General features: G+C 36.5%; 1 protein-coding gene across 1 annotated transcript in view; it reads right to left on the reverse strand.

Annotated features, from left to right (window-relative positions):
* CPS1 (carbamoyl-phosphate synthase 1) overlaps window positions 1–23,308 on the reverse strand; it is a 145,909-nt gene that overhangs the window by 59,522 nt on the left and 63,079 nt on the right. Inside the window, exons 9-20 of the mRNA XM_081142905.1 lie at window positions 21,767–21,895; window positions 21,108–21,214; window positions 20,129–20,267; window positions 19,442–19,519; window positions 17,737–17,835; window positions 16,049–16,144; window positions 12,326–12,515; window positions 10,754–10,911; window positions 9,381–9,509; window positions 6,463–6,607; window positions 4,825–5,035; window positions 3,297–3,495 (exon numbers count right to left, since the gene is read on the reverse strand). Of these exons, the coding sequence (XP_080999031.1) occupies window positions 3,297–3,495; window positions 4,825–5,035; window positions 6,463–6,607; window positions 9,381–9,509; window positions 10,754–10,911; window positions 12,326–12,515; window positions 16,049–16,144; window positions 17,737–17,835; window positions 19,442–19,519; window positions 20,129–20,267; window positions 21,108–21,214; window positions 21,767–21,895 (1,680 nt within the window). The remainder of the gene's footprint in view (window positions 1–3,296; window positions 3,496–4,824; window positions 5,036–6,462; window positions 6,608–9,380; window positions 9,510–10,753; window positions 10,912–12,325; window positions 12,516–16,048; window positions 16,145–17,736; window positions 17,836–19,441; window positions 19,520–20,128; window positions 20,268–21,107; window positions 21,215–21,766; window positions 21,896–23,308) is intronic.

Genomic DNA, 23,308 nt, shown 5'->3' on the forward strand with positions numbered 1-23,308 from the left:
ACACTACTCAAATTTAGGTTCTATTTTTCTTCTTCTCTCCTTTTCTCCATGGTTTTGATATAAAGTCTTCAACACTAGGTCAGTCTTTTACCACTGAGAGAATTTGGCTGAGACTGATGAGGAAATCACCTGTACCTGCTCCGGACCATAGGATTAAAATAAGGAATCTCTGTCCAGAACATACAGGCCCTTCCTTAGTAAGATCTTGCTTTTGTGCAGATGTCTTTTAGATAGAAAGCAAATGGAGAGAAAGCAGGCATGCATTAACACATAAACAGAACTATTTCTAAACAGGTATCAGTCAGTATCCAAGACAGGTTGGATTTCTTTATAGCTAAGAATTAATACTAACAGAACCTGGAAAGTTATAACAAATACTGACAGATTCAGATTTTGAGAGTAGGTGGAGATTACATTTTCCATGACAAATTCAATGTGTCTTCCCACAATCTTTACAGCTGATTGTGCACAAATCAATTAGAAAAACAATGTGGTGATTTAGTTTGAGCAAGTTACAAGTCAGAACTAAACTTAAATTGACTTTGAAGCCTACCCAGTTATTTTCAGTGGATAAACACTGTCTTTGAAACCTTCCGTGGAGTAATAGATTGCTATGCATTTTTGGTCGCCAATTTAAAATAATAACAGTCATAATGCTGCCATCAGTAAACTTCCATGATTCCTCAAACAGACCTGAATTCCAATGAATATCAGTTTTGTAAATCTTCATGTCAATTGTGTGACAAGATACATATTCAAAGATCACTAAAGCAAAACGGATAACCTTTTCACACTGCTCCAAATTTAATTAGAAATAAGGGAAGAGTCTCAAGAGCCAGAATAAATAGAATCCTAGTCCAATTCAGATATGCAATTTGCAAGGCATAGTGGTATTTGATGAGTTAGACAATATGTTCATAGATTTGCTCACCTAAGCATGGGAGAGATTGCCAGATATAAGATGCTTTATGGTACTGCCAAATTAAGAAAATATGTTTGAAGTATTTAATAAAATTTGTAAGTATTACATATTTAAGTGTTGGCCCTCTGAAGTAATTAGTTCTATAAGCGACTCACTGTAATTTTTAATGTTATTTAAGTACACTGTACATGATGGAACATGGAACAAATGCAATAAAAGAGAAGCAAACTTACCTACATATTAATACAGGAGTATATAACTGTGTTTGCTCAAAAGCTGTGCTCTTTAATACTTTAAATCATTGAAATTCATATTCATTAAGTGAAAATTTCACCATTTTCAGTGGAATAACTATCTTGGCTTTCCCTTATCATAATCTACTCTATTCTAACAGCACCTGTATGTAAAGACTGTGTTTTAATGTCTACACAGTTGAATTCATATGATATTTGGTCCAGTTTATATAGTCTGAACTTACCAACTGCAGATAATGTGTCACAATTATCACCTTACCCACTGCTTTTTCCTCCTAGTGCCTGCACGTAGTAAGGCCTCGGGAAGTGTTTGCTAACTTGAGCTCAACCAGATGTTAAAATTCACTGACAACAAAAATCCCTCAGATAATAAGCCCTAACTGAAAACATTACAAAGTCATTTCATATTCTTTGCCCTACAAACTTTCTAAACATTATGAAAAGGGACACTTCGCACAAAATGGAAACTAAATAACAGGTAGTGGTTGTTTTTTGGCAAAAAAAAAACTACCAATAAAACTTTTCATGGCATTTGAGGTCAATTCAATTGTGTAGCTTGAAGCCTCATAGAAAAAAATAAGATTTAAAACAACTAAGAAGGAAGAAAAAGTACTACTTGTCTTTTACAACTACTAAGACATTTTTGTTTAAAAGGTCAAGTTGTTCCTTATCTGTTATTACTTTAAAACCTTCCATTAGTATCCTGGAAACTGAGGAAACCAAAACAGTAATAGTTCTGCCTTCCACATGTGAACATGATGGATCAGTAAAAAGTCATTTTTTTCTATTCCCCTGCACGGGTGATGGATTTAAGCTGCATTTCCTGTGATTAGTGGCGTGCATTTCTAAAATGATTAGTCCGAGTTTAGACTATAATCTGTGTCATGGGAAAAATTAAGGCCAGTATGGAACAGTAGGTCACAAATAGTTTTTTGTTCTGTAATCTGTCTTAAATTCCTAGACATACACTAAGAGCTCCTCCACTGACCATAAAGAGGTAGAGATGAGATAAAGTGAAACACAGACAGATATAGATAGATTTTGTGCTGTGAATCTACTGCTGGTATTCAAAAATTCTACCCATAAACAATGACAATAATACTGATGCAGTACATCTATTGGAAATGCGCTGAGAATCTACCTTAAAAGTTATTACTAAACATTTACATGTATTAATTCTAAACCTTATAAGAACCCCACAAAGAATTATCATCTCCCATTTTTCAGATGGAGAACCTGAGGCTCAGTGTTTTGCATGAGTGTCTCTAGCTAGTAAGTGGTAAGACCAAGAGTAAAACCCAAGTTCATCTGGTTCCAAGGCTCATGTTCTCTCTACTATGCCAAGCCTCCTGGATGCAAACAGAAATAAACCCCTTGGTGGGAGTTGCAAGAGAGTGAATCTCAGAGGTAGGGATCTGAATTCCTTTGTTTCCTGCACAAGGAGAACTGCTTCTCTGAAGATGGAATAATCAAAAGCTAAATTTAATTTAAAATTTAAAATAGAACATTATGTAAAATTGAAAGATGCTAAAAGCTTAGAACATTTCAGTACAATAAAAGGGGCTTAATATTCCACTGTGCTTGTCTCAGTTTAGAATTTTAGAGCTGGAAGAACCATGAGAGATCTTCCACTCTGGCTTCTTTCTTTCACAGATGTGGAAAGTGAAGACCACAGAGATGATAGCCACAATTTACATGGACTAAAGATGAATTCTTAACCACAGTTCTGTGGTCTTTTTGGTACACCATGTTACCTTTTACGTAATATTATTTTCTTGATTTGGTTATAAAATATATAATTTAGTTATATAAATATAAATATGTGTTTTCACACATGTGTATTTATGATATACCTACATACATGGTCTCTCCTTTTGAATGCTCTTGGAATACTAGAATCCTTAGATGCCCTTAGAATTCATTAAATGGGCATGTAACAAGTGCCTTATTTAACAGTCTAACAGAGAGAGAGTGAAATACTAGGGAAGAACTGAAATTCTTATATATCCTTCAATTAATAACCCAGTACCCAGGCAACCTTAGAACTTTCAGTGATGTTAAAAATTAGACAAAGTAACTGAGAAACAAAGATGAAACAAAGAAATAAACCAAGGACTCACCTCTCCTACACTCTTCATAGAGCTACCAATTCGGCTAGATGTTCCATGGAAACGATCAAGATCCCAGCGAGGAATCTTAGTCACCATGTAATCCAGGCTAGGTTCAAAGCAGGCTGATGTCTTCCCTGATACAACATTCTTGATTTCTGGAAGTGGGATTCCTAGGGCAATCTTTGCAGCAATAAATGCCAATGGGTAGCTATAAAGGAAGAGACAATTTTATTTTTTTTCTTTTGGCAATAAGTATTAAAAACAGCCCAAAACATAAATTGGTCTTCTTAGAAATTTTGATATTATGCCACATCAGTGTATAAAACACATGTGATTCTCCATTCAGGATGAATATTTAATAGCCACTGATAAAATGTGAGTCATGATACAGAGGCACAGATCCCAAAAGAATTCATTCTCTGACACATAGTGCTATACAGCTCCCAACCTTCACCTCTTCAATCCAAAATCAGTAGCTTCCTTGATAAATAAAGTGCTCACTTGTATAAAACTCCAAAATATATACATATCTGCACCTGAGAAGACAGTGGAGTTACCTGATACTATGGGGTATGTAATAGTCTGAAAATGTAGGCATTGCAAGTTTGAGTCCTTGCTCTATCTCCAAATTATCTTTGAACTTTGGGTTTCCTACAACGCTGTCACTCTGGAAACTAGACTATCTTCCTCTGGAATGTCAGTTTTGGTAACTGTATTTCAGAAAATAATTCACAGAACTATAGAATTACTTATGATTTGTTCAGTACAATTCTACCGTCTAACAGGCAAAGAGATTTATAGAGACAATAAGTGATGTGTCCAAAGTCTCACAATCAGTAGAATAATCAGAAAGAGACCTTGGGTCTCCTGACTTTTATCTAGGGCAACATGCCTTCCACCAGTCCATACAATACTGTGTAGCTACATAAAATATTCTTTAGAGGTAAATATTTTGTTCACTTAAATGCAACTTAAATGCCAGATGCTAAATAGAACAAAAGGTATTAATTAATTTTCCTTCCAATTATGTCTGCCAGCAGTTGTTAAATGTATAGCAAATTTATTTGGTGGCAACATTTACCTATAGAAAACCCTTAAATTGTTTGGTCTTATGGAGTTTTGCTAAAATAAAATAATGTCTATTGCATGCTTGAGTCAAGTGAACTATATTATTTGCGTACCATTTGCTACACCTGAAAAAGTGAGTTGAGAACTAAAATTAAGGATTAATTTGCACTTTTTAACAACATCTGCAAAGTGTAATTAAGAAGCAGATTTTTCTCAACCTGCTTTGCCCACCCAGATTTTTATTAGTTTATGATTAGCCAGCAAACAAAGCCAGCTAGCAATACCATTTGCCTCAATCTGGCAGCAAGCTCATTAATAACCATGTCCTTAGGGTCCTAAATGATTTGGAGCCAGCAAACAGAAATGGGGAGTATAGTTTATAAATGTAGCAGAGTCTTCACTAGCTGTCAGTTTTCCAGTTCCCTCTATGAAGAATCCGCAACCCCATCGCCGAGCATGCTGGTCTTACCCAGTGGCCTTTGAGGCCAGGGCAGAGCTCCGGGACAGCCTGGCATTCACTTCAATGATGCAGTATTCCATTGAGGTGGGATGAAGGGCAAACTGAATGTTGCATTCGCCCACGATGCCCAAGTGGCGAACCACGTTGACGGAAGTGCGTCTCAACATCTGAAACTCCGCGTTGGAGAGCGTCTGGGCGGGGGCCACAACAACGGAATCACCTGCACATCCAAGCAGCACTCGTTAATTTATGTGTGTGCTACACGCCACAGGAGTTATCTTATGGTAACATATACAAGGCACATCGGGTATTATTTCCTTGGATTCTTATTCTACCTGTATTATTCTGACATTTACAGAAACCCTTCTAACCTTTCCCAGGCTCATGTAGCTGTGAAGGCTTCAGTCATCCACTTACTGGATTGACCTTAACTTCTTCAATTCCCCTTTTCTTCATCTTGAATGATCTCTCTCTCAAGTTCTTTTTCCCTTCTAATATCATCTCCTCTTCCCTCGGACTGGCTCGTCCACTGTTCTACAGCTCACCCCTTCCTACCGTCTTACTCCCCTTCCATTGTATCTTTCATCTCTTGGTCCTTAGTCACCACCCCATGTGCAGGCAAACACGTCAGATGTCTGCAAGCTCAAGAAGCACCCCCCAACATTGTTAGATAATCCCAAGAACAACGTCTCAATCTTTACATGACTAAACTTGAAGCCTTGCCAGTTCTGCTTACCCTTCATTGCCATGTAACTCCATTCAGTATGGCTCATGTAACCAATTTGGCACTGAAACTGTCCTCTTGAACACCCAAAGCCATATTTACACCTCATCTGTGACCTTTGACAGCCATCAATACAGCCAGAGCCAAAGCTCTTTTATGAAATGTTTTCTTACGTTGGCTTACTTGGCACTGTACCCCCTGCTTTGCTTCCCATCATTGCCCCCCCTTTTTATTCAAAACTAACTCTTCCTCTTTTTCCTGCCTGTAAAACCTAGATGTTTCCCAAGGCCATGTCCTTGATCCGATTCTCTTCCTTCCTTTGCCTCTGCCTTTGAATACTCAGTAAATGCTTCCGGGTCCAATTATTGCCCTCGTACCTGTGACTTCCAACACCTTTGTATCAGCTTCCTCATTTCTACCCCGTTCTTGAATTCTAATTCCATATTCTTAACCCTCTTCTTGTGAGTTTCACCCACACCTCAAGTCTAGCATTTCTAAATCATAAGACATCTTCTGTGCCCTCTAAGTCTAACTAGTTTCCTTTCCTGAGAGACCTGTTTCTATTACTTGTGGCTATTTTCTCATTCACTAGGCGACAAACAGCCCAGCCTGCTTTAAGTCTTCTTAACCTCATTCCTTACTTCTCAACACCAAGCCATGGGTTTCACCTTCACTATATTGCTTATATTTGACACCTTCCCCAGGTGAAATCAGGATAATAATTCCTCCCTTACTTCAAAGGATTTTTTGTGACAATCAAATTAAATGTGAGAGTATTTTCAATACTGCAAAGTACTACAGTTTATACTAGACTCTCAGCTAAGAATGCTAATTTAAAGAAAAGAACCTAATAAAGACTGCTATGGGCTATCATAGCCATGAGCTGAAGGCATTACAATAATTCCTGAAGATTCTTTGCCTACCTGTATGAACGCCCATGGCATCAACATTCTCCATGTTACACACAGTGACACAATTGTCATCAGCATCTCGGACCACTTCATATTCTATTTCTTTCCAACCTGTCACTGACCTCTCCACCAGGATCTGGTTGGTCATAGCAAAGGCCTAAAAATCAGCAACAAAAGATATCAAAGAGTAAGAAAAGGCACTGGTTTAAACACGAATACTTGGCAAAATGAGCTGGCCTAAATTCTGGCCAGCACGGATGTCTCAAGTCTAGTCTCCAACCTCCCCTACCCTCTAGAAGGCACAATGTGTCAGAAAATCAGCGAGGTACTAGGAATAGCATCCTGCAGTGAATATGCTTGATTTACATTATTGAGGCTTGCCATTCAAAGTGCTGATATGACATTAAATCAAACTAATTTAGGAAAAAGAGAAAATAATTGAGCAATCAGGCAGAGGGAAATGAAATTATTTCGGCAGCTAGCTTCTGTGAAACCAGAAAATGTGATAAGTGTGAATAAATATAGAAACATAAATCTAAAGACTCTGGCTTTCTCCAAAATAGCTGAGGGCGCTTCATACAGTAACATACACAATAAAAGTCAGTTGATGCTGATGAGGAGAAGAAAGGAGATGATGATGGTTGTAAACAGTTAGCCAAGATGGCATATGAGACTTGGGAATTAGAAGAATCATATGCAACTATTATTATGGTTAATCACAGCCTAAGTGCTTAAGTACTCTGAGTCATATATCATGTATGCCTGATTAAACAGAAAGGAATCAGTACAACCATCATTTCATATTTACTGAGTACCCACAGGTAGGTAGAACTGAACTCAAAATATGAAAGAGGCAGCCTCTGACCTCAGGACATTTAGTGGCTGAAATCCAACACAGAAATGTCCTTTGTCTCTTAATATAGTTGATTTATGATGGCCGTGAAAAGAAGAGAAAGCAACTGGGGAAAGTAAATTTTTTCAAGTTATTAGCAGGCAGTAAAATGAAATAACTCAATGTAAGTTTGTCTGTAACGTGTCTCAACCCTGTTTTTTTAACCTCAGTCAACACCACAGGCTCCAGCATGTGCAATTGAAAATGGAGCACACTAGTCCCCACAGCTGCCCATGATGAGGTTTTCAAAGCGGTTAGAAAAGTCCGTAGCCAGTGTTAACAATTTAATAATGCTCAATTTGTTGTTAGAATTGCCTGCTAAAAGAAGACATCTGGGAGACAAAGGGTATGAATTTGGGAAAGCTTTTTGAATCCTAATGAAGTGGACTGAATATTTGGGCACAAGGACAGCGGACATCTTCACTCGTTGCCTCAACTTCTTTTTTTTCTTTCAAATCTCAGATTTTATACAAAATATTGACTTAGGGACCCAGGTGAGCTAATGCAGTTTCTTATGATGCTAAACACAACCACAAGAAAATAGGGAGAATTTAGGATATAATGATAAGTAATTATTTTCAAGAGAAAAGCTAGGTTTTTGGCAAAGTAACCCATTCAATGACCTGTTGATTATTTTAGAGGAATATAAATAATTAAAAATTATCCTACTCCAAAATTGTCTTCATTAGTAAATGTTTTTAGACAATTCAGTATTCAGGATGTTTTTATACTGTAAAAAGTGTATATTTTTAATAGAGAATAAATACGCATTGTCACTACTGGCATCAATAATGAAACTGCTAATATTTAAAACATTGGGAATATCTAATATGCTAGAGGGAAAAAAGCTTATATCTCTATAAACATGATTTTTCTTTAAATACATGATTCAGAAGTCTAGAATGGAAACAAGAAACATTTATAGTAGATATGTTTCCCTTCCTTTGGTTCATTTTGGCAACTTTAGAAAATCTAAATCTAAGTTGTTGATATATAAGCTTGTCATTATAATTATTTGAGTAAATTTAATTAAATTAATTTTTTTCTCAAAATCATTCGTCAACAATCGAAGGGCCTCATTTCGTTTTACTCCAAAAGTAAGTAATGATAAAGCTATAAGCTGTGCTTGGGCTCTTTACTCAGCTCTCCCCAAAATAACCCTCACAAAGATCCTCTGGCATGACTGCCATGCAAATTACATGGGCCTCTTGGCTGCACATTCATTCAACAAACCCCCGGGATTAGCAGGCACTGTTCTGTTCTGTGGGAATAGAGTGTGGGCAAAACTCTCTGTTTTCATAAACCATGTATTCTGTGTTCATCTCTAAATTTATTTTCTAGAACATATCTTAATTTTTCCAGATTTTTCCCTTTAATACTTAAGAAAAGACATATTCAGTAATATGTTAAAGTGATTTTGATAGAAATAAATTATAAACACATCTCACTTTTGCTTATTTGTGTGTGTTAGTTGGCAGAGAGCTCATTTGTTTATGTTATTAAGAGGTGTTTATACTATATACATTTTATAAATATATATATTTACATTATATATATGAAATACCTGAGTTTGAGGTAAAGTTAAATTAAATGTGTTTTGTGTCACTTACTGGATGTCATTCATGTCATATTATTTTTTTTTAATTTAAAAATTGAACATTATATTCTAGTTTTTAACCACTAAGATATATTTTAGCATTATAGATGTTTTGGAATAGAGTTTTAAACAGAGGGAGGTAGAATTGGATGGACTTCATAGCACTGAAATCAAAAGACAGGACAATAAAGATTGACATTTGGGGAGAGTCATCACCAGTTTACCTAGGACTATCTGGCTTACCACTGGGTTCCAGTATAGATAATTGCACTGCATTTTCTTTTCAAAGGCGTCTTTTTTTGGACAATGCTTTTAGAGAACATGACAGTGATTTAACAATTAGAGAAAAGATTATTTTCGTCAGCATAACTTTCTCTAATTGAAAGGGTACGTCAAGTCAGTTTCTTGGTTGCCAAGAATTAGGTCTACGAACATACATACCTTTGTGCTGAGGTCCACTAAGGTCTCCTTATTTGGACAGATGCCTGAGCCTAACCCACCCAGGGCATAGGCAGAACGGATCATCACTGGGTAGCCAATGGAGTCTGCTGCCTTCAGCGCATCCTCAATCTGTCAACAAGAACAAGTTTAAAAGCTGACCACACTAGCAGAAAACATTGTACCAAGGGAGTCTGGCGATCCAGGTAGATCTATGGAAATGTTCTCTTATTCTCTCATCTTCTGAAAAACAATTGTTGTTCTACAAACTTTAAGTACAATTCTAGGATTATTTCAATATACATCAAAGGCTCTTTTTTATTTATTTGTGATAAACTTTTTGCATGTAAAAAAAAATAAAACTGGCCACTGTAGAACTGCAATAGTCATCATTAATTTAAGAATGGAAGCCATATTAAATTTTTAATTCAGTTTAAAAAGCTTCATCTTTTAATGAAACAAGGCTTTCTACTGCTGAAACTAACTTGGCATTACTGCAACAATCCATGAGGAATATTATATAGAGAAATTTTTCATTTTTCAAGTTCAGTCAGAGAGAAGTCCCAGAAGCTTGGAATTCTTTTTTTTTTTTTTTAACTTACAAAATACAACACATGGTGGCTATATTTTTCTGTCATGGAATATTATTACACTACCAATGGGAATGTAATTACACCTTTCCCATATGCCTGTTTCTCATCCTGGGGAAGCAAGGACATAATTAAATCTGGCAATGAAAGAATAAATGGATGGCAGGAGCTTTCCAAATGGTCAGCAGAGCTATCCTGGGATTACTCCTGATTGACAGCTTTGTAACATAGTACGTACTTGACAGCATTCTTTTCAGAAACATACACAGCCCATTTTTAGTTGGCCGGAAGTACAAAATAATCTGTCTTCTTTCAACATCTAAGCCACAGGTTTCTCAGCTGTAAACCTTACGATTAGATCCAATGGCTTTTTATCTTGATAATCTCATTTTTAAATGTTTATTCCACTTTAATAAGAACATTTAAATCCAGTGATTTCCCATTTGCAGGTCATCTGCACATACAACATGTGTGACTGATCTTGGGAAGGAGGTAAAAATTACTTTGGCATTGCAAGTTAGTATGGTTCTTAGTTTTAATTCAAAAGATTTGGGATTCAGTGGTTATGCTTCTCTCTTCATACAATAAAATATTAATACTTAACCCTAAAATTTGAGCAATGAATGCTGTAATTAATACACAATATCTCTGAGGTACTAACACCTCTCTGGAAGAACATATATGCAAGTATAATAATTGTAACTATCATTTTTAGGCATGACAAACCACTCTCCCTACAACCAAAACAAATAATCACCTTGTTTCTCCAGAACAAAGGTTTCTTACCGATTCCACTGCAAAGCTTGGGGCAATCTTTTCATTAATCTCGTTTAGTTTGTCTGAGAACAGTTGCCTGTCTTCTGTGGCCATAATAGATTCAACTGAGGTCCCCAGGACTTTCACACCATACTCCTTGAGCACACCTCTTTTGAATAGTTCCACTCCTGTAGAAGAACCAAATACAATCAGTTTTTTAAAATTTTAAACTCTTATGTCTTCTTTAATATCTTTTTCTTAATCTTAAAATTAACTCCAAGAAGCCAGTCACCACAGTCCAAAATAGCTGTGGGTAAAAAATCTATTTATTTATTTTTAATCCTTACCCAAGGATATTTTTTCCATTGCTTTTCAGAGAGAAAGGAACATTGATGTGAGAGAGACATATTAATTGGTTACCTCCCACTTAAGCCCCCAACTGGGGCCAAGGATCGAGGCTGCAACTGAGGCATGTGCCCCTGGACAGAATTGAAACAGGGACCCTTCAGTCCTTGGGCCGACGCTCCAACCACTGAGCCAAACCGGCCAGGGCATGAATTAAAAATTCTGAAGACATTCTAACAAAATATTTTTGTTGATGTGACTGTTACTTATATTACCACCTTCTCGAAGTGATTTTTTTTTATTTATGTATTTATTTTAAATACGTCTTTATTGATTTCAGAGAGAGAGAGAAAGAAACATCAATGATGAGAGAGTCATTGATCGGCTGCCTTCTGCACGCCCCCAACTAGGGATTGAGCCCACAGCCCGGGCATGTGCCCTGACTGGGAATCAAACTGTGATCTCCTAGATCCCAGATCAATGCTCAACTGCTGAGCTAAGCCTGGCCAGGCTTCAAGTGATTTTTATTACTGTCATTAGTAAAAATCATAGGATTGCAGTGAGCCTTAAGATTTAGTATATTTCCTTCCCTTCTAAGGTCCATACTTATAATGAGGTTCTTTTATTTAAATAATCCCAGTGACGGGGCTATGTATCTGGATTAAAAATCATCAAAATTGTTTGTGTTTTTATTCACTTGCTAGCTAACTTTAGCTAAGTGTTTTGTATTCGTCATACAAATTACATCATCAGCTCCTCACCCCAACTAGCTAGCGATATTCTTATTCACAATCTAGTTCCAAAGGCTTAAAGCTTTTTAAAGAGGACCGAGAACTGGACTCAGCAGACAAGTGAAGGGATGGTAAAGAGACTGATCTACGTTATCATGAAAAGTCAAATGCCACAGAGCTGAGACAGAAGAGCACAAGGCACTTCACTGACGCTAATTCTCGCTTTTCATTAGCAGTAGTTCTCAGGCCTTCACTGGTAACAGAGAAAAGCAATATCCTGGGACAGAGGATGGGCACCCAAGAAGCCTACTTGGCCCCTCTGGGCATTAAAGCAAAGGGTTCTTTTTGTCCCAGATGTTCTATTCTGTTCATCATGTGACATTTTAGGTGGCCATTTGTAACTTCCTCACACATTAGAGGAAAGCTTTTTTAAACACACAGAACAATTGTTAGGTGCAGTCAAACGAAAAAATATATACGTAAGTGCATGGACCCAAACTCTGCAATTGAACTTGAAAGAACTCACCACAGTTCAGAGCTGTCTGGCCACCCATGCCTAGAATTAACCCATCTGGCCGCTCCGCCTTGATGACCTCTGTCACAAACTGAGGGGTGATGGGGAGGAAGTAGACAGAATCTGCTTGTTTTAAGCCCACCTCGTTGGTCTGTACTGACGCAATGTTTGGGTTCATCAGGACAGTTCTCACATTTTCTTCCTGAAACAAGAGGATCCAGAATTTGAAAACATGGTCTAAAGAAGAGAATTACCACCTTCCAATAAAGTGTGTTATTAGGTAATGAATCGATCAGGTAATGGATTAGGGAATGAATGGATTAGGGAATGAATGGAAGTCAGAAGGAAACAAACATTTGGTGACAGGAAGGAAGAAATTGAGAGAAAAATAAAACTATCTGAAAAGAACTGCCTCCCTCATAAGGATCATCCTGAATTCCTTGCCACTGAAGGTATCAAGCAAAACTGGAAATGATTTCTATAGAATTTGACTAGACACCCACAAATACAGCAGGTCCTCAAATAAGGTCTTTTTGTTTAAGTCGTTTTGGTATGACATTAACGAGAAAACAAGATTAATCCCTGGCTGGGCCACTCTCTGCATGGAGTTAGCGAGTTCTCCCCAAGTCTGCCTGGGTTCGCTTGGGGTGCTCGGGGTTCCCCCAAGTCCCAAAGACGCAGCGAGGTGAACTGGCATATCTAGATGAGCCCAGGTTTAAGACTACGTGTGGATGTGAGTGCACACTGCGGTGGAGGGGCGTCCTGTCCTGGCTGGGGCCTGCCCGCACCCTGAGCTGCGGAGAGGGGCTCCGGCCACGCAGGACCCTGAAGCGGAGCAAGGGCATTGGAAAATAATCATCTTCCTTCTTTCTTAAATGTCTGTATCACTTGCATTTATTTCAGTGCTTAATACTAGAAGTATTTAGGGTCTTCATTTATAAGTTTGGTGATGATGTTTGTGACCAGAAAAATGCCATAGTAACTTAACTCTTGCTTATATCAGTTAGCCTATGGTAAAATTGGTTTCGTTATACGTTGTATCGCTTAAAGCCACATCGACATTAAGTGAGTGCTACTGAACTTTACAGCTCAATCGACCTTAAAAGAACACAATATTCCAAAAATTTTTAATGAGTAAACTATAAAATGGAACTGGAGGCAACATTAAAGCTGCTTCCCTTTCTAATGTTTTTCTGAGAACACCATTGAGTGCACATTTAAAATGCACGGTAATGTGTTGCCTTCTTGCTAGAAGCACTGAGAGCCTTCTGCTGGTTTCTATTTTCTTTAGATTTTCATGCCTGCTGTAGTGCTTCAACAAAGAGCATTATACAACTGTTTATACATATTATAGAAAAAGAAAATGACCATATGGCAAAATAAAATAAAAATTTATGTGTGTGTATGTGTGTCTATGAAGGTATTCATAGCCTATCTCATTCCTGACATCTGGAGAGACCACCAAAATAATTCTTCATGTAGGCTACTAAGAATAATAGCTTTATAAACCAGGATGAGGGTGAAACTTAGCAAAAGTAACGATTATAAAATATGGCCAGATGGTTCTTATTATTTTACCTATTAGCATGTCAATTCTGAACTCTTCTAAAAAGTCAACAAAATATTCAGCTGAAAGTATAGAAATCATCTTTGAAAGCCCTCCATACTCTTGGGGAAATACCTAATGAAAAATTAAATATATTTCATACTATTTTAAATTCAAATAGTGCCTTAAAACTTGTAATGTACTTTTTTATTAACTTATTTTATTTTTATACCAAGACTAATAGAGAAATTTCTGCCTTACAGAGAGAAAAAAAAGTGAGATTCAATAGTAAAAGAACTTGCCACAGATCATATAGCTGGTAAGAGCCAAAATTAAAACTCTAATTCAAGTCTTATGATTCAAGTCCTATGCCCTTCTTCAATAAGAGTCATCTCTCAAAACTTTAAGGAATTGTTTTTAAAAGAGTATTAGGTGTATTAGCAAAATATTAAATAAATACATATAGATAAGCAATTGCATTTAAAATATGGGTTGGAATTTAAATAATTGGGTCTAAACTGAGAATACACCATAAACAAATTTGTAGAAGGCCTTGCTACTATAAAAAAGTACCAACAGACCTAAATATATTTGTATTTTCTTGAATGGGCTATGCAATGAATATATGGAAATAAAATTATATAGAAAAGGTCTCATATGTGCATGTGATGGGTGTTCATTCACTTTAAAACTTAAGAATAATTTCAAACAATTTTAATAAATTTTACATCATTTTTTTTCTAATACAGTTCTGGCTACAATACATGCACAATCTAATTCTTTTAAAATATTTGCTTCATAAATTCATCTAAGTTAACCTCCTAATTAATCACAATACTATATCTAATAATTCCTATTCTTCAGTTAAAATATATAACTTCATGTAATGGATGTTAAAGCACATAAAAAGTACAGGCTATAAAAATATTAATTCTTCATAAAACTACCAAATAGGCTTAAAAAATGTCTGCTGGTAAAATGTGTTCTAAACCCAAACCACAGTTAGATTGTGTTCTTATCAGTCTAACATCCACTTGGGAGTCAGTCTTGGACATCCACTCTCTATCTGAAGATCAACTGAATCATAATGCAATGAAGTGAAGTGGGTTTTGAAATTGTCCATGAAAAACATGTGTGTACGTATGAACACCCATGTGTGTATGGAGAAGCGTATTAAAAACAAATGGGGAGCAGATTAAGATAATTGGGGGCTATGTTCCACATTTTTTCATCAGGCATCTCTCAAGTAAAAATCTTTGTGCATAGAATACTAAATAAAACAAAAAGGAAAGGAAAAAAGGTACAACTATTTCCTATGTTTGTTGCTTCAGTCTCCTGCCACCTTCCCTCTGTCCCCTCCTGGCCAGGTCTCTGGCAAATGGCTTCACCCTGCAAAGCCTAAGGCAAGGTCACAGAGAGCTCACAGTGCCTCTGGATGGCCTGATTAGCACAAAATAGGACCATCCAGGGAGACAAGGACACCGAAGGGAGGCCAAGTTAGCTCTTTAATAGAAATACCTGTACAATGCACAGTGTAATTTTTCTAAAGGTTTATGTACTATGGTAAGAGTTGGGGAAATCTCAAGGGGCTTTGAAGAAATAGGGAGGATGTTCTTCCCAACTTGGGTACCAGATCCTCTTTTCCACTTGAAAATGCAAACCAGCCATCCTGGTAGGTCATCCATTCCAAGTCACAGTTGGGGAAATTGTGTCCCCTAGTGACAGGTAATAACTTCTAGAGGTTGAACAAAAGTCATTGTTGCCTTTGCTTCCCCAACTGGATCTTCCCATTCAACCACAGAGATGCCTGAAGCATCCTATTGAAGTACTTTAGAGCACCAAGGATGATGAAGTTCACTCTTTCACACAAATGACAAAAGTTCACTGCCTCCAAAGGAATGAGAAACATCTGTAAGTGTGGCTTTATATGTTTTCATTGTAAATAGGTGATAATGTAGATAATTTTGAAGACAAATATAAACTTAATTTGCAGGTGTGCACATTGGAGAAAGTTAAAAATCTTGTCTGTGATGAAACTTCCTTTAATATAAGATGTGTAAGGAATAGTTAGGAAAATTAATTATAGTGACTTTGAAAAGAGGTAGTGTCACATAAATCTAAATTATACAATACTAATTAGACTTATTAAAGGGAGTATATTAATTCTAGCAAAGACCATATTCTCTCACCTTCATGGCTTTTACAGCTTGTGAGCCTGAGTAATCAAATTCACCGGCCTGGCCAATGGACAGACCTCCCGATCCCAGGATAAGGACTTTGGAAACCTGTAAGCAATAAAAAAAATGCATTGTTTTTACAATTAAGATGAGGAACTAAGGCTTTTTCAAAAGTGGAGAAGACTATAATGTCTGGGTTAGGTAGTGATTTAAAGCTCGGCTTGAAAATATATAGTATATGAGTCAAAAGACTCACAATTTAGACATCTCTAATTTCAAAGCAATTTTCAAAGATCATGAAGTTTCTATGACTGAAGTCAAAAAATTTTGGAAGAGGTCTACATTTTATTTAAACATATATAATTATCTAAAAATGACCACATAAGTATATCTGCATAAATATATACATCTCTATGTGTGTATATATATGTATATTTTTTAGATAAGAATCTCCCAAGATTTAATTGACTAAGTGTATTGCATTCAATATTTCATGGGTTTCTTTGAAACAAAGGATTGGCAAAAAACAAAGAACCTTCCAAAACTGATGAAAACACAGGAGGCGAGGGGACATGGGGACACCTTCATGTTTATATTTCACCTTTACAGTTCAGTGCCAGAAATATTTACAGAAAATATAACAAGAAAATGATCATGTCTTGGCAACATATTCATACAAATTGCATATGTGATTTCAAGCAAATAATAATACTGCCTATTTTTTAGCCACAACTGCCAAGCTCTTCAAAGGACAAAATGTTTTTGTTTACTGTAAGAGACAAGGGCTTGGGAAACTTGGTTTGCTTCAAGAAATATTTATTGGGCATCTAGTATATGCAAGTCACTGTGGAATCCTAAATTACACCTTTCCTTCACCACTAAAAAAATAAAATAAAAGCATGTGAAGACCATAAGTTGATATTCTGAGAAAAATGCTACAGAGTGCATGGCATCTTTCGCTACCAAGAACCCACAGTTTGACTCTACATTGAGTGACTGGATTGTCTCCAATCTTTTCATCTCATCATCAGGAAAAAAGGTTGTTATAGAAATCCTTAAGCCACATAATTCAATTTATTTCATATAAACATATAAATCAATTCTTTTTGTTCATAAACTATATACATATATACCCCTCTAAATTTTGTATAATAATGATGTAAGAATGAGTGTGTGTGTGGTTTAACTATGAAAGAAATGGGCAGAGATCTTATATTAACATACACATTCAAAAGGTAAGGATTCAAGTCTTATGATATGTTCATTCTTACCCATTTGCTCTTTAGAGGTAAATAATATTATTAATTCATGATGTTGAATAATAATCTTTTTTTAAAAAATTTGTCACCTATTCTGTAGTCTGAACTGTGTTATCTCCAGCATATGGTTTATTGAGTAATGGAAAATATATCAAATTCTAAACTAAATTAAAGCCTATTTTTACTACATTATTTTATTACAAACATCCTAGAAGAATTAAACTTTAAAAGATATGACTTTAAATCTGAACATGAAAATTCCAATGAACATTATCAAGAACGAGCCAAATAATTTAGATGCTAAAATGATGAGAGATTACAATAGTACCAATCATCTTTCATAAACATTAAAATGGTTTACATATTAACTTAAAAATACATCACTCCATGATAGAGAAAATCTGAAATACATAAACCAAAGAGAAGCCCACATATGCTGACCTCAATTCTAGATGCAACCAGGGCTGGCTTTGGTAGAACCGATGTAACGGTGGTTCCTTTCCCCTTCTTTATCAGCGAGAAAAAGGAATCGAACAGATACTAGAAAAAATGTAAACAACTAGTTAGAAGCTTTAAAACTTGTAAGGCTGCCAGGTAAAATACAGTATGCCCAGTTAAATTTGAACTTTAGATAGACAATTTTTAAGATAAGTATTTCTATGCAATATTTGTTTTTTATTTGTTTGCTTGTTTGTTTTTTGCCAATTCTGGCAAAACTAACTAAATATTTATTACTATAAGAATTAGATCAAATAAACACTTCTAACTGCTTATGTGAAATCCTATCAAAAGAAGGTTGTCAGCAGACAATGAACACTTCAGATAATGCCTCTGAGAGTATCAAGTTTTCAGCCTCCTAATTATGAACCATTTTCTTCCTCTAAATAAAATTCTGGATATAAAAAAAAAAACACAACTGAAGCTATATTACTTACGCATCCTAAAGTTAGAAATAACTGGATTTTAAAATTTTCTATCAGCTCTAAAAAATCTCTAAAGATTATTCTTAAACTTTACCAATAAATTTACTTCTGTTTTTGCAACAGACATAACAAATTCCAACAAAAATATTCATTTTGCAATGAAACTATTTGGGAGAATAAAAGAATTAAGTGATACTGGATATTGCATATCTTAATTTCAATGTTCCTCATCTGAAGTACTCACATAGGCAAATAATTTATATTTTAAATTTTTAAAAAAGTATTTATCATGCATTAGACAACATATGTGTGTAACTAATTTTTATTTATGCATTTCATTGTGGGTAAGTAGTGCTATATTGCCTTTGGCCATTAAGAACCATTATTTCTTAATAATAATGAAACAAGAAAAAAACACAAATCTGAAAAAGCAATTCAGAGATGAGCTAGTGGAGTTTACAGACAGAAAAATTGTATCTCCTCATTTTGCCTGGGTGTCTTTTCTGAGAGTATCTGCTGACAAGGAAGAATTGTCAGCATTACTACTGAAGGCCTTGGGGTGTGAGAGATGAAGAGTCTTTTCCCAGACTCTTCTGAGTATCACTGCAAGCTCTTATTTTGCAAAGATGTCCTTGAACATTGAACCAAAAGCTCACACAATAAAAGTAGAAATATTTAAATTACAAACAAAACTTCTCTAAGAATTCCTTATGGTTCTTTCTTAAGCCATCCTACTCCTACGTGGGTGCATGCCCTCTCCCCTACCTCACACTCCTGCCCTCCTTCCTTCCTCTGCTGTTTACTATCCCTACATGGCTACACAACCAGTTGCCATAGAGATTTTGTGAAGTCACAGATGGGGGATTAAAATTTCATTTCAGTTATGAGACTGAGAGAGCAAGGGGGAATTCATTTGCATAGGACAACAATTGTAAATTTTAGAACTAAATATATTAGAATGATAATGATTTAAATAAAAATGGCATTGCATCAAGTTTTTTAAGGGCTTCCCTACTTTGAATTTTTTAAAAAAGACAGGCATTTCCTCCACGATATCCATGGGGAAATTTTCATGCAATCAGTGTATTATCACAGCACCCTTCTTGAGAATGTTCCGTAACAAGATCATCGAGGGTGATTATTTTAGTTTCTTGAGTTTTCACATAAATACATTTCTAATTTTAAAAATTAAGCCTATAACAGGCCTCATCTTTCTGACATACCTCAGTGTCCGTTGGCCCCGGGCTGACCTCTGGGTGGAACTGCACGCCGAAAAAGGGTTTGCTTTCATGCATAATCCCCTAAGGAACAAGAAGTGGAAGAGATGCCTCTGTAACAACAAATGTCAACCAGGGCTGTGTATTATTCAAATTACAAGACTGAGTTAAGTGCTTAAGAATATTTGAAAAACTAACAGTACTAGTAAAAGTAAGCCAACAAAGACTCAACTGAATGTGGTTTCCTTAATAAAAAACCCTATTTTGACTTATAGCTTTTGGGGGTCCCCAAAGCCCATTCAGCATACACCCAAATCATCTTCTTATCTCCATCTCTTAAGTTGCTTCTCCAGGGGTCTTCTCAAAGGCTACCTCAAGTGCTTAACCCCAGAGACACACCCAGAGTGGTTGCAAACAGATCTCCATCAATCCCCCACTAACAACGGAAGTGCAAAACAGTCATTGAATAACCACTCAAAGAATGGATCTTAATGAGTCAACTGATGAGAAAATAGGACAGAGAGAAATGACTTTTTAAAGTGCAGAGGTCTATGGGAAATAACCAATAAATAGAGTTCTTCCACACATACACCCTAAATAGCCCACATAAATGAAAGAAAGGTGTCGCTATAACAGTATTAAAAGCCCTGCACTTCTCATGACCAACTAAACAGGTTGCTTGAGGGCACTGACCTCATTGGTTTGATCGTTGACATTCACAAAAAGTGGCTTCCAGCCAGCAGGAAGGGTGTTTTCCAGGGCATAGCCATGATTCTGAGCCGTAATGAAGGCCTGTCTGTTTGTCACATTCAAAACAGGCTGATTCTGCCCTCTGGAGAAAACAGGAAGAAAGAACAGGAAAAGTGAGGAGAAGATAAATGCATGTGCTGTAAAATAGCGAAGAAGAAAAGACTATCACAATTCGAAAGTTCCAGTTGCTTAGTGAGAATTACTCTTTGAGAAAAGTCACAGATTGTTAATCCCAATAATTTTAGCAACGAAAATCAATTCGGGAGGCTTTGTTGTGTGTTAAATATCAGGTCTATTAAACTTCTATAATCAGTTTTGGAAAGGGGGGAATTGCACTCGTAACAAAAAGTTAAGAGTTGCCAGCTTAACAGAGACGGACAAATATAAGCGACTTATTTTAAGGGGGCCACAGTAATTTTAAAGCCAGATGAGAGTTCATGGGAGATAGTAAAGTCCTGAATCAATCTGAATTATACTTTCTGTGGAAGGTGGTCTGTGTGGAAAAGCTCCATGTTCAATAAATTAACATCATTTGGGGTGAGAAAGTAAAACCTAGAGGATCTGAAGATTTCTTGGTTCTTAAGTCACCCAGCCTTACAACGTTATCAGTGCCCTGAAATGAAGTTTAAAATCAGAACAATTTCCCTTAGAATGTTATTTGATTGAGTATTATAACCTCAATTTATGCCAAGGGAAGGAAAATAACTTTCAACTACAGCAAAGTTATTGTTAGAAAAAGCTGCCTTTCACAAATGCAATGGAAGTGGTATCAGGTAGTCAGACGACTGTGAACCATGTAACAGTATGGTTATCAATTTATTCCGAAGAAAGTGGCATGTAAGTTCTCTAAGTCTTTTGGATTTAGTTACTAATAGTATTTCAGAGCTAGGCTGACCTGTAAACAAAAGCCTAACTGCTTTACCTGTTGGCCATGGGCATCTTGTAGGACTTGGCGCCAGCAGCTAATCCTATTATTAAATTTCCTGTGCTGATTCCAAACAATGGCTCCTTGCGGTCACTCTCCAGAACCTAAGTCAGGGAGAATTTTTATTAACCCAGAAGTACAGTTTCAAAGAGTGTCTATCAAGGAATAAAAATGAAATGTCCTTTTTTTCTTTAATAAACAAGGTAGAGAGAATAGTAATTGAATTAAAAGTTAGATTATAATTAAGAACATGATTGACAAATGTATAGCATTAGAATTCAATAAAATGTACTTAACATACAGACTAAAAGAAATCAAATTTAATATTCCTTTAGAAACCTGAGGATATTATAGGTCCCAAGATCATGGTGAGGAATATGAATTGTCATTTCATAATTGTAAGGAATGACACATTTGGAGATCAGACTCCAGCTCTCTGAACTTGAGGACAAACCCCAGTTACTTTGCCTAAAGAATGGCTCTTTTTCCTCCTTGGTACCCCCTAATACATATCTGTGCTGACATTACCTCTGAGGTCACAAATAGGGGTAATAAAAAGTTCCCAAATAAGTAAACTATATAACAGCTGAAAGCAGTAACAGCCCAGACTCCCTCCACTTCACACAGATACATGCTACCCCCCAGGCTCACTGCACCTTTTTCACATTCTGAATTAGTGGTTGTGCAAGAGCTGGGTTCCCAGGTCCTCCGGCGATTAACAGCCCATCATACTCCATCTTGGAGAAATCATGATTCCAGGGGACCAAATGCACTTCAGCTCCTCGCTGAAAAGGAAACACAGAAGGATCAGAATTTGATAACATTTTTCTTTGCCGAAGTGGAATTTCGCTAGACCTTCTCTTGACAAACCACTCCCTGAAGGGAAGGGGAAATAGCATGTGACTCAAATATATAAAGCTGAGAAGAAAATTCTTTGGTGGCTCACTGTGCTTTGTATGATGTAAGTGGAGCCAATGGACAACCACACACAAAAAGTGAAGAAAAAAACACTATTAAAGATTCTATCCTGAAAAAACAGATAAAACACTTTCCTACACTTTAGAAGTTTTCGGAGCTTAAAGGCTTCATGCCTGGGCACATAGGAATGCGGGTCATCTTATCTAGAACTGTGGGAGAAAGAGTCGCAAAAAATGGTAAATCGGTTTTCTGCAGAACTGAAGTTGGCCCACCTTTCACCTTTTTCAATTTTGCCCTTTTGTCTGATCAAATTTTAATCAGTCTTCTTTCCTAGGGTTTTCTCATATTACCTGCAATATTTATATTCTGATTAAAAAATTCAAACTTTTCTATATAAGTATATATAAGAAGATATCTTTGATAGTTTCCTAGAAGCATTTCCTGAGACAAGGATTTGAGAAAAAGAAGTGACTCTTGAAGCATTTCCAAGAAATACCAAAGAGAAAGTGACACGGTGAGGCACCCCAGTAAGGTATGCATTATCAGGCAGTTACCACACAGACAACCTGAGCTTCAGCCCACCGAGGAACTCTGAGGGCCAACATAGCGTATCCACCTCAAAGACAGCCCAGCCATAGGCAAAGGAGCTGCGATGTTTACACAAAGATCCTCTCTAGTCACTGGTCGGGGCTGCAGCAGGGATCATTCATTCTATGGCATTTCCTCCATGCCAGCAGGCTCCAGCCAACCAAAGAAGGCCCTCGGGCAATGCAATGCAGACACTTGCGATTGGAAGCCAGGCAAACTGCCATAAAATGGTGACACAAGAGGGAGATGTGGAGAGGCCATCCACAGCATCTGCTACTGAAGAGACCCTGAACATTTTGTTACTAAACTTGGCCAGAATTTGAAATCATGATTTGGATATTTCTGATATTCTCTAACAAAGAACTGAAAAATTCCCCTATACTCAAGCTATTTAATATTATGCAAGTGTGTGTGTGTGTGTGTGTGTGTGTGTGTGAGAAAGAGAGAGAGAGAGAGAGAAACAGAGACAGAGACTTACACAGAGAAGCAGAAACAGAGAATGGGAGAGGAAGGCAGAGAACAAATCCCAACAAAAACAATTATTTAAGAAAACACTGTAATAATGGTTCAGTTCTCCTTAAGGGTTTTTGAGGTTTAATATTAATGGTTGTTCAAGAGTTGATATAAAGCAGAGTGAACATTTGCACTGTATCAGGGCACAAATTGTGCAAACATGTGGTACATAATAAATA

This window comes from Miniopterus schreibersii, assembly GCF_964146895.1.
Source record: "Miniopterus schreibersii genome assembly, chromosome: 7".
NCBI classification, from domain to species: domain Eukaryota; kingdom Metazoa; phylum Chordata; class Mammalia; order Chiroptera; family Miniopteridae; genus Miniopterus; species Miniopterus schreibersii.